This window comes from Idiotropiscis lumnitzeri, chromosome 4, assembly GCF_059441095.1.
Source record: "Idiotropiscis lumnitzeri isolate Australia: NSW breed Sydney's pygmy pipehorse chromosome 4, RoL_Ilum_1.0, whole genome shotgun sequence".
Classification (NCBI taxonomy): domain Eukaryota; kingdom Metazoa; phylum Chordata; class Actinopteri; order Syngnathiformes; family Syngnathidae; genus Idiotropiscis; species Idiotropiscis lumnitzeri.
Window position 1 is genome coordinate 13,104,141 of NC_142394.1, and position 12,749 is coordinate 13,116,889.

Consider the following 12,749-nt stretch of genomic DNA (forward strand, 5'->3'; position numbering starts at 1 on the left):
GCCGTGAAACTAGGTAGGATGTCAAGGGACCGCTGTATTCGCAAACTAGGTAGTCCGCCTTCACAGAAGCATGTTCAATAATGTTAAAATGTGTCACAATTTGGGGCTTAAATTAATTTTACCTGCGGATGAAGCAGGAAATTCCATTGAAGTCTAAAAGGATTGTGTCAGTCCCTCCAAACATGACAGTGACCTTTGAGGGAAATTTGCACTCTAACCTTTCTACCTGCTCCCTTGCCTCTCGTCCTTTCCGTAATTTAACAAGAGGCGACTCTCGGCTCCTGTGCGCCTGTTCACGCCGGCCCTTGGCTCGCCCCTCTTGACAGGCACTCTGTGGACACACATACACACATGCGGCATCAGGGCAATCCGAGAATAATGGAGTGTGACATCACCTCATCGGACATAAGCCACAAAGTACACGCGCACAAACACACGAACACTCCAGTAAAGAATGTAATCAGAGGCAGTGGAGCCTATCGACTTCCTGGAGTTACCTCACCCTGTGGATGCCTTACACAAGGCCATCAACTCCGTAGCGCCGGAGGGCGACCCAACCCCACACTCAGTTTTGGGCATGAAACCTCGCCAAGTGTGAAGCTGACGTTGAAAGTGATATCGGAAACAGGTGTAAACATTTAATGCAAACTCCCAGGTGCTTGCTGTGCCTTATATTGAATATTTCTTATTCAGTACTTTTTCCCTTCCACATGACATTCCTTCCTGTGAGGAGGTAGACAGACATGATACAAGAAGTCAGCAGTGCATCCTGGTGATAATGAATCAAAAGGACCAATCTGATCATCACATTAGTCACATATCCAGTAGTTCAGAGAGGTGAGCAACACACTTGACAAATGAGGAGTTAGGCTATGTTCACACTGCAGGGCATGATACCTAATTCTTTTTTTTTTTAATCCAATCTTTTTATATATTTGATACGCATGCATACAAAGCAAGCTGTCAAGTGACATGCAGCAAAAAAAAAAAAAAGTCACGTGACGCAGTGCATATGGAAGTAAATATGGTCCAACGTGTGGAGGCTAATCTCTTCATCATCTTGTATTGCCCGGGATTCGAGGCGGGAAGAGGTTGAAATATTTTGGGGAAATGATGCGCCTCGATCATCTAATTTTATTCAGACGTCTACTAAAGCTGATGTCACGTCATTTCTGCCTGTAATAGATAAACCGTTTGTGTCGTGGAATTACTATTATTTATGATGGGATTAAATTAATTATTCATTTTTTAAAATTTGTATTCATTTTTATTACGATAAATTTTAGCCTTAAATTGAGAAGTAACTTAAACCTGAAGAGTCATATTACCTGCAATTGGCTGGGAACCAGTCCAGGGTGTACCTCGCCTCTCGCCAGCTGCAGCTCCCACACCTTATGAAGACATGCACTAAAAAAATGGATGGATGGTTGGAGTCACAATACAAATACTGCAGCAGATCAAGTGACTTACTCAAGTCCTGACATGCTTGTCATCTTTCTGCCTCTACTCTCACTCTCTTCTCTGACTTCTCAACCCCTGCCTCCCACAACATCTCAACCGCAGACTCTGCAGGGACTCACACGAGAGAGCAGAGACAATGGGTTCGGAAAGCAAATGAGGGAAAGTTTTGTCATGTGGTAGCTGAGAAACAAACATCTACACTAATGCTGTCATGATGGCTGACTGATTCCCTCACACACATTATTTCATTAATGGTCCTGAACGATGATGATGCCAAAATAACAGGCTACATGAACAAGCCTCACCCATAAGATATATTTTCGGCAAATGATAATTCTTTGCCCATGATATTATGAACATTAGAGTTAAATACAGTTTCTATCTTTCAATGCAAAAGTCTGTAAACGTTTAGCGACGGTCCATTGAGTCGTGTTCGGCCTTGACGTCCGGAGTGCGGAAACCCAACGGCGGCTATATCACGTTGCCATTTCTGGATTCAGCTGCGTCGTGCTCCCTGTGATGCAGCAAAAGTATTTTCAGGCACCAGCATGATGGTGGTTTGTTGTTTGATAGCGTCTCCATTCGCCACACGTCTTACTAAGGGTTCCCTAGCAACAGATTTGCGTGAGGGCCGGTATGATGACGGGAGGTTTTTCCAACCCTCTAATTATATTGATGAAAGTAAATGTCTTAACTGGTTAATAGTTGAAGATTGCCAGTTATCAGGGAGCCTAGCATTAGCCACCTACAAGGCATCCGATCATCTAAGACGACGTCTGCTGTACATATCTCATTCTACCTGCCAACCATGTACATATCTACCAATTTACTTTCAAATTTAAAATCAAGGAGACACAGGAAGTAGGTGCCCATGAAGGTGTACAAGTTTTGATACCAGGATGGCAAATGGATGGCTAAAAATTACCTGGTTTTCTTGAACATATCGGTGCTTAGAGTTTAATTATACGTTAATGTATGTATAACATTTCATTCTCCTAAGTGTACGTGTGTTTAAAGTATATGAGAGGGGCAACTAAAATATACGGAATATCAAACTTTTTCTAAGGTCTTTCTTTAAAGTGAGTTTTCACCTATTACATGTGAGTCTGGAACATGTCACGTATGAGACACGGGGGTCCACTATAATGAGGCGATACTTCTGTTTTGTTGTTGCGATTCTGCAGTGAATTGAAAAGTCCTACCTTTAATGAGTGCGTGTGAGATAAGGTGCAGAATAGTGGATGAGTCAGATCTTGTAGGCGCAGTGTAGGAGGAACGAGGAAGCAGTGCCTATGTATAGAGAATGCCTTTGTAGCCAGCGAAAGACTTGGAAAGATTCAATACACTGTTGGTTATATAACAACAGAGCTCTCATAACCGTATAGAAATATACACGCGTAAGTTGCGAGGGTGCTGCTACACATGTATGAGGATGACGCACGTAGTGTGATGCTTCACATCCTGGGGATTTATTTTTCTTTGAAGATTCTGCGCCCACCATTAAACCCACACATCAATTGGTCAGAAGATCTTATCCAAAATACTACTGCATCCCACTCACGCTGGCATGTGCACGTAAAGGATGCGTTCCAGGCGATCGTGTGTATACACGTGCATATAACACATTGGCCAGAATGCATGAATGTATGAGCAAATGGGAACGACGCAACCGAGCAGCGTAGTCTCAGCTATCTTAGACAATGGACCCCATGTCTTGATTAGTCGCTGGGAGATTTGTCCGCTTGATCAAATAAATGTCAGTCCCAAAAGTTACACATTCAATTGACATTGTGACACTGAGTCAAAGTCCGTCAACATCAACTTGTCAAGCTCCGCCCTCACGCAAGCATTTCTATTCAAAGACGCAACTCAACACTTGCAGTTCATTATTTGGGGAAATACATTATACACCGTACAGCAGTGGCGGTTTCTCACATGTGCAGTATGAGCGGGGGCCTCTGTCATTCCCAGTCTCCTCAGTCTTTGGTATATGTGATGGTTTGGTTGGAACAGAGGGAGGCTGTATAGAAGCGAGGAGTCAGATTGGCTACAAATCACGGAAGCTATTTGCTAATTGTTCTTCACATCTACAGCCAAACTGATTAAGTGATATACACACAGCGGCGGCTGCTCAATTCTCTAAGGGGGCTGGGAAAACCTTACCCAGGGGATTATGAAGGCAGCTTGTTCTAAAAGTGGCTCCCGAAGCAGCTCGTATTATTTCGGTTGTCGTGATGAGACAGCAGTTTTGAGGTCTTCTCCAGAGATGAGGGAATATTTGAAGTGGGTATCCCTTTGTTGCGTAACTAGACAATGTGCCCATTCTGAGCCATCCATGTTTTTCTGGGAAGAATTAAACCTCATGAAGAGAGGCTTTTAGTATTGTTAAGACACAAGAAAACAAAAAGAATCCAACACAATAGCAGAGAATGGCGTGCCTCTTTTCAAAGATACGACTTGAAAATTGCATTAAATTCTCTATTCCCCATTTTGCTTTGCATACGCTCATCAGCCAAAATATTAGGTACACATATACTGCAACCTGAAAAGCACCAATAAAGGTACTGTTGAAGGTGTAACTAAGGATATGTTTGGACAGTGCTTACTTGACTTTAATACCGGAGTGTGCAATTAATTTCGCAAAGCGTAACCTTCAAAATATAAAGAGTTATATTTTTACTCTGACTTCCTTTTCACAATGAGAGCCGGCCAGAGACAGTGGGCGGGCCGCATGTGGCCCCAGAGGCGTATTTTGCCCAGGTCTGCTTTAATAGAATGGCCCTAATTTAATCTAGTCACTACATGTCGTCTTAATGAGTGGGAGACCGGAGCCATTGCATCAGCTGTGCATCGCATGCAGCCAGATGGCCGTACATTCTATGCCAACACTTCGGGCCGCATTTATAACACAGCAATGCCGCATCAGCCTCATTTAAATGCTTCTGAATACGTGCCATACATTAAATGCACAAATGAGGCGCGAGATAATGGACATCTTTTTTTATTCTGACATTCCATGGGGAAAAAAGCAAGAACAACGGGGAAACATTTGAAGTCAGAAAGCTCCAGCCTAAATGAGAAGGATTTGCTCAAAGGCACCTAAAGTTGGTTGATGGTGTAATTGGCACTCATTTGCCTATACATGATTGTGCATAAAAATGCATGGATGGAGCTCAACTGTGGTCAAACTTGGTGCTGGAAATTTCATCAAGATTTTCAATCAATCATTGCAGCCCCCCCCCCCCCAAAAAAAGAATTAATGCAATGGTGATTTAAAAATAAATGCAGAAAGCTGTCATGACATTATATTAAAACCTCTCACAGTCAACAACAAAACCACCACCAAAAGACCTCTCTCACATAACAAAAGCCTCATACACGCCAATTCACATTACGAAGAAAACTCACATGCACCAAAATACCTCACGCTAACCCAAAAATCTTTAACACTCACCCACAACAGTTTCTAGCTCAAAAACTCTTAACAAAAACAACTCTCACGCACACTCAAAATCTTCCACAAAATAGAAACCAAAAATCCTTTCACTTAATGTACATTAAGAGAACACACACCAAATAACCTCACATAAACACACTAAAAATCTCTCGATCACCCCCCCCCCCAAAAAAAACACGCCACGCGAAAAAAACTCTGTCACAAAAAACGTGAACATTATTTGGAAGCACTCAATTAGACCAATTTGATGTTGCGATTATATGCTTGAATGGCATGCAAATTATTAAACCAGTCTTGTACAGTAATCCTCACGTCCTCTCTCTGAAATCTTGGCTCAGTGACATCACCTCTCATGCATTAACACTAACACGTGACTACCACAGCTTGTTTGTTCGAGTTTATTTGCCTACAAGTGTTACTTACTTTCTAGAATGTTTATAGCTTTTCTCGTGAAGGTTGTCAGGTCTACAAATGGCCTTGCAGCATCTCTTGCTGTGCGAACACAAAGCCCGAGGGAAATAGCCTGTGAAAACAGCATGGATCGCTCGTCTCTATCACAGCGCTACAGCTGCAGCAGGGTATCCCTTTTTTTTTTTTTCTCGATTCGCTCCACTATACTCTCACTCTCTCACTTGCAGATGAATCGCGGCTCCCACTGATCATAGTCTTTCAATTCCTTCTGTCTTCATTACAGATGCTTGGGAGACAGCTGGTTGCGCTGTGTCAGGGGGAAATATTCATCTCCGACATGTTCTCCTCTCTCTCCATGCGGTCCCGCATCAGCGAGTTGCTAACTGGCCCCTGTAGCCTTGTTCTCCCACTCACTCATCCCCAAACGTGGAATGCTGCTCGTTAACAAGCTTCTTGGATAGGTGTGATTTCGTTCCAGCCAAAACTGTGAGAAAAATATGAGGACTGTGAACGTGTTTCCATCATGGTTTATACCACAATGTTAGGCACACTTGGACAATCAAATGAATTAAAGAAAAAAATATGAATCAAATGCGGCTGTGCAAGCCTATTGTGCTGAAGAACACCTGTCCCAAGGAAAATTAATAACGCTCTGCCAGTGTCAATCAAAACTGAATTTGGGATGCAGCTCGTGTATTGGATATTTATAGAGTGCAGTTCTACAAATGTTGCGCATGTTGACAAACCATACACATCAGACAAAGGTGCAATTAATTCCATACTCTCTATGGTATGATAAAGCCGTTGAATTTGAAGACAAATATGTTAAAGTAGTTGTTACTCTTTGTTACATTGCTGCTAATTATGGTCAATGGAGCCTGACAGGAAGTTAAAAGCCATGACCAGACCGGACATAAACATAAATTTGCATCGGTCTACTCACAAGTTAATGAATGACAGTTGCAAAGAAATGGCACTTAGACATACAAAAAGTAGGTCTCAGTATCGTTCACATCTTGTGTTGTACAATATTGCTTCTTTCTTTAACACTAACTCATTTCTCTTTCTGTATTTATCCCACGGCCCATTTATTGTTACCTCTCTTAATGTTTTTCCATCTGTCTGAAAATCCTCTTAACAGAGCAACAACCTTATTTTCTCATCCTCCAGGCTTTGTGCTGGTGCAGTTAATGGATAGTTGAGAAATGACTAGCGGCGGCGTATGGATGAAGGAGGGGGGAAAAGTGGCCTGCGTGGGCTTCTCTTTAGTGTGCGTTAAAAAAAATAAATAAAAATGGATAGGAGCAAAATCATATTATAGCCCCCTAGAAAAGCTCCGGGCACGTCTTCATCTTCCACACTTTGGGAAATGCTCTTTTGAAATGGGGTTTTGGGCACTTAAGCTATGAGAGTTGTTCAATAGAAAGTCAAGCTGTTTGAAATAAAAGCTTTACTTTAAAGCAAAGGAAATGAAGACAGTGGAGACCTTTACAATGGTGCCCTATACAGTCAAAGCAATCGCCATTCTTTCCCAGTGGGAAACAACTTCAGATTTGAGATCTCACTCCCTCCAGCTCTCTCTGTCCTTCTTCCTCCCATCCTTTGTCCGCTCAACTCCGCAGCTACATTGGAGCTGGCTTCTTGCCTCCATCCCTCTCTGGAGTTTGATTTAATGGTCAGACAATGAGTACGCAGCTCATCTTTAACTGCCGTCTGAGCAAGCTTGGAAGTCTCTGTAATCTTCCTAATTGATTTCTCCAGTCGGAATAAGATCCCAGGGAATAGTGCGGGTGTGCGAGACGGGGTGTTGCCGCTCGTTAATGAGGCTTCTTATGAGACAGGGAAAGCAATTAAGAGGATTCCTTTTCCAAATGTCTTCGCCAGGCAGCTTTGAATAAGGGGGGGAAATTAATAAATATCACATACTCAGCCACCAATGTTCCATATCATATGTACAGTATATTAAGATAGTCTTTATAAAGATTTGATTGGCTGGATCGGATTGGAAGATATTTTGCATTTTATGCCAAATATGTGATGGGTTGTAATGTCATAATTTGCCGATCAGTCAATGACGTCATTAATTAGATTCGCGGAAGAAGACACTACAGAAAACAATCTTGCTTTTCCACGGATTTAATGTTTTAATTGTTCAACAATTGAAATAATTGTTTAATTGTTATTATTTTTTTCTGAATGCATTACAATGGGCATCACTTCGATGTAAATTTGTAAGCCGGTCTGGTTCCATTCACCCACGAAAAGCAGAGTTTGACTGTACAGGAAATAAACAAGTTGTTTCAATTTATTGGATAAATTTCATTTTTTTTAAACTCGCTGATCGGTTCCGAAATGTTGATCGCGTAAAAAAAGCCCAATTCCTGATAAAATAGAAAGTCAACCAACAACTGCCTTTATATGAACTCAAAAATATGAGAAACTGATTTGAACAACTTGCTAAATTGCTCAATATTTGATGAAAATACAATATGCATTTTGGTCCACTAATTAGTTTCCGTTGGTGTCAAGTGCAGTTTATGTATCATACGAGCTTTAAAGATCCACTAAATTTATTCCGTGAGTAAGTCAAAACACGAACATCTCAAAGGGCCTTTAAATAATGGACAAGGAAGTGAGATTCACAAAATGAAGGTTCCAGATACGTTCAACTAGTTCATGTTTTTGGAAGATATACTTTTAAACGATGAAATTTGAAAATGAAGACGAAGAAAGTGGATTAAAAAAACCCATCGGAATGCTAAATGGAAAATGTGAACCACAATAAATAGAATTACGTACTTTGTACGAACCGTCTAGATCAGAATGTAACAAAACGGCAACATCTGAATCCCATTTGTGAAAAAGGACTGGTGACACAGTACATGAGAAGAGACCGTAAAAATGTGAGCGCCCTCAAGCTATTGTTCCATTTTTAGCGAGCGGTGTTATCCCATTCTTTTGTCATCTCTTTTAATTTCAACGCTCAAAGTGCAAATGAAAAGATTCTAAAATGATTCTCCTTTGTACGGAGAAGCAAATGAATACCGCGCCTTTCATCTCAGATGCAAATAGAAAAAGATAGTTCATTTGTTCTGCCTGACAAGTTTCCTGATGGGAAGCAAATCTTGGTGAAGACGACGGAGGAGAGAGGAGGAGGAGACGAGGCAGACAAGTGACAAGTCGTGTGCGAGGGCGGAAGATAAAGACACAGAGGGAAGACATGCAAAGCATTATGTTCAATAATGTGATGGTATGTGGCTCTCGTGGACGCTTGAATGAGTCCGTTTACTGTCACTGTGAGAGGATCTGATGAATGCGGGCTTCGGCAGCGACAAAGCGCGCACTCTGTGCCAATTACAGCTCCACTTTACGGTCCGCTTTTTCATTTATGCCGGATATTTCCCTTCAGGTGGGTTGAGATTGCTCAGGGAATAAATGACAGGTGGTGGTTTTATTTTATATATTTATGGTGCGTATTGCCGTTAGTAGAACAGGTTTCCGCCGTCCAAATCAACCAATTTTTATGGATAGTAAGTGTGTGGTTATGTATGTGTGTGTACCTGCAGGCTTGGAGGTGTGCAGTGGAAGAAAGCAGCTGAGTATGTGATCATCAGATGTCCCACTGAGAGATACAATATGCGGGTGTGAAGTAGAGGCAGAATATGCCTCCAGCTTTTCATAGAATTACCTTCATCTCTGCTTTCCAGTCTCTCTTTTGTAACTACAGCAACGGTGAATCAGGCTGCTGGAATAAGAAAACATTAGTTTTAAATGCATGTTATCACTCAGAGATGGCATGTTAAACTGTAACAGCCGATAACACATTTGGAAAACGGATAAAGCAAAACTTTCGATTGATGACAAGAAAAGGCAGAGGAGAGCAAATATATTTATTAAGTGTCGCTCCTGGAATTGTGTTCCAACATTGTGACGACTATTTTTCTCTGACTCAAATAAACACATCAACGTTTTATATATCTTCAGCTTTAATTTGGAGCAATTACCCTTCAAGAGCTCCTTATTTTGACCACAACTGACTAGTGTTACTATACAGTGAATTCCTCTTCCCTGGAGATGGCATCAAAGTGTCATGCGTTGAAGTGACGCAACTGAATCTTTCTATTTCGGGGATGGGCTCAGTTTAGCCTGGATCATTAGCGGAAGAGATTGAAAGGCGTCACCGGATGTTATTACTTAGCTGAATGACTATAACAAAGCTCAAGCTAACAAATGACGAAGGTTATATAATTGCTTGAAATTTGTTATTCGACTTTGCTTTTTTTTTTTTTTTTTTGAAAATTAAATCAACTCCAAGCATGCAATTTGTTTTTAAGGGTAATGTAACATTGTGATGTCATATTTGTCATATTTAGTTATTGTGTTATATTGTTTTTTTCTGCTTCTATTCTCTCCATCTATCCTGCCTCAAACAGTGTTCTGTCCGACTGAATTTTCAAGAAACATCAATTTCCATACAAATAACCACACAGGTAGGATATCAAACTCCCCTGGTGCTCAGCAAAACGTAAAAAGGCATACAAATCCACCGTACTGCATGACCATGCAGCCGAACAAGACAGAGCATAGAAATTAGACAGAAAGCAAAGAAAGAAAAGACAAAATTGAAAGAAAAGAAAGAAAAATGTTTTTGCTTCCCTCCCAGAATGCCAAGGTTTAACCAAGCCAAACCCCGCTCGGTCATTGCAGGGTTAACTTAATCCTGGAGGATCTCCCCCAGCAATCTCTGCTACAAGCCAATAAAAGTCACACTCCACATTTTCGGTGATTGCCATCTACCACTTGGATAAAGGTGCCGCCCTTCTCGCCATTCATTCGTCATTCGCAATGACGATGATGATGATTGCTCCTTTACAAATGGCGGTCTACCAATAGGATACATCTTCTTTTATTACTATGATCAACATTTACTGACAGACAACAAATCCTACCAAATGCCCACGGTGAAACATTGCAATGTACAGACTTTGTTGGCAGAAGTGTGGCGTTTGTCCGTACTCGGTGCTGATTTTCACATTTCATACTTGACGTGGATAGACAGATCTGACAGAGCCCAACTGAAGAGGGAGGAGCCAACATGTGCACTAATTAGCAGACAAACAAAAGTACTTGAGATCAACATTGTTCTGCTTGCAAAGAGGGGTGCTTCCTGGGATTTAGAGCTCTGAGAAAATCTCACTTTGGGCCACTCCACAGTCCACACCTCACTCTGTGCCTCTTTTTCTGTGAACGAGTCCGAAAGATTTTTGGTCATCGCTTTCTCCCTCCAAACACATTTTGGAGAGCGAGGATTTTTGGGAGGTGCACCCACTTTGGAGAACACTCTGGCTGGATGCACATACACAAACTGCTTACATTTTTAGATCTTTGCACTCATTGATTAATGTGTGGCTCTATGATGTTAAAAAGTTAAGAACTGAAGAAATCTTTTTTTTTTTTTTTTAATTCAATTCCACTTATCTGAAAATGGCGGGATTAGATCGGGACATTTATAATTTACAATATATCCAGTATTTGTATGTAAACCACTACACTCGTAATTCCACCACAATCATGAAACATTTGAAAAAAATACAATCACCTCAGACATGTTTTGTTGATCGAACTGGCCTTGTTCTGACCAACCAGGAAGAGGATTGAAAACACTGACATTTCTGAGGGCCAGCAATCTAGCATCATGAAGATAAATCTCAAATCTGATTAGTTAATAAAACTCCATTGCTTATATAGTTTTCGTTTTCACCAGCTCTAGCAATTGCGAAGGCCCCGCGCACGTTAGATCGCCATTGACAGGCATTAAAAAAATTCAGCACATCTCCTCTAGTCCGTTTACGGCGTAAGCAGCCCAATAGTGTGTTCTCCAAGTGGTAAAGACGCCACGAAGCAACAACACTTCCCCACACTTAATACGCACATGCACACACAAACCCATACAGCAACAACCTCATCATTTTCTCTCCATTTTCAATAAAACCTCTGTCTATATAAAAGCGTGCACCCGTTTCTTTCATGTGCTACTTTGTTTTAATAATCCAGTAAAAGTGTGCTCATAAATGCACACACCTCTGTTCTGCTCTCACTGTCTGCACGCTTGTATAAATAAATATGAGCTACGGCTTCCCTGGGTTTATAAATAGAAAACGACCATAGGTATAGCCAGTGTGCGGCATGAGGTCTTCGCTAACCCGGTACATTATACTGTATGCACTCAAGCATCGCAGCAAACACGAGGCAGGAATAAATTGTAATGGTCCATTTGCATTAGGGGATGTTCGCTGTCATTCTCGCCGATGCCCGCCCAAAAAGGTCGACAGGTGATGAATGCGATCCAGCCCGCTGACCTGCCGACACCCACGTGGGCTGTTCCCATCATGCTATTGTTTACTCTCCCAGACTCGCTCAGCCATCCCAGGCCGGTCTCCCACGGCGACCCAGAGATGGCCAATGAGCAGAGTGCTCTGTGCAAACTGGACCTGGTTCAAATGTGTGCCCATCACGTATACACACAAACATGCACACATTCTGCAAGCCAACACTGCGTGTCCAGATTGGCCTGGTTGGGGGAAGAAGGTTGTACATTCCATTTGACAAAAGGCAAGCAGAAATACTAAATGGTCTAAAACACACCATTAATTAGTTACTCTGCCTCAAACCTTCCACTCTGAATTCTCTAGGAGAGTTATTTTATACATTTTCTTCTGTATACTCGTTGGCTTCCATGGGCTCATCGATGTGGAGGAGGCATCAGTACTGAGCTCTCCCACATTTGCTCTTATTTTCAGCCAGTCTTTCTCTCTGTTCTCTCTCGCTATCACACCTCCTCCCTATCCGGCCGTAGGTCCGTTCCAACAACCCTCAGCTGCACATCCTTCGAACAAACACACCGAATGCAAAGCAACATCAAAAACATCTTTTCAAAGAAACCCTTGGAGGAGGACTCCAAAGAAACCCTGAATAAGTCATCAAATCAGCATTTTCGCCCCATCGTTCAGTTGGTGTGTTTGTTTTCTTCCCTCCTCGTAGGTTCTTCCTAACTAAGACCATTCCTGACACTTCTCAAACACACAAACCTATCCTCTCAGTCAATTCAAACGTCAACGAAGGGAAAATATGGATGTCAACGACTGTGGCTGAGCTCTGAGTGGAACTGTGCATATGAAAACCTGCAATTAGAGTGCCAATTTTAAATGTATTGTTTTGATTTATTACACAGAACGTAATCCCTTAATTTGGGCAAATTCAATTTACAGGGCTGTGAAAAAGTATTTCTCCCCCTCTCACCCCAATCTCTCTCTCCCCCAACCTATCTCGCTCCTCAATCCATCTCTCTATTTCTCCCTCCCGCCTCCTCTCCCTCAGATAGGAATAATATTACATTTATTTGATGATCTGAACAGTTGAC

At 41.8% G+C, this 12,749-nt stretch overlaps 1 protein-coding gene across 4 annotated transcripts in view; it reads right to left on the reverse strand.

Annotated features, from left to right (window-relative positions):
* Positions 1-12,749, reverse strand: part of LOC148338184 (uncharacterized) — a 21,199-nt gene continuing 8,450 nt past the window's right edge. Inside the window, exons 1-3 of one of the 4 annotated variants that reach the window (XR_015843005.1) lie at positions 9,018-9,125; positions 1,329-1,407; positions 1-331 (exon numbers count right to left, since the gene is read on the reverse strand). Coding sequence is in view for 1 of the 4 variants with exons in the window: in XM_088295208.1 (XP_088151334.1) it covers positions 119-331; positions 1,329-1,407 (292 nt within the window). In the remaining 3 variants the exon portion in view is untranslated. Of the gene's footprint in view, positions 332-1,328; positions 1,408-5,341; positions 5,732-9,017; positions 9,126-12,749 lie in introns of those variants that run through there. The other 3 variants (XR_015843004.1, XR_015843006.1, XM_088295208.1) reach the window with 3 other exon arrangements.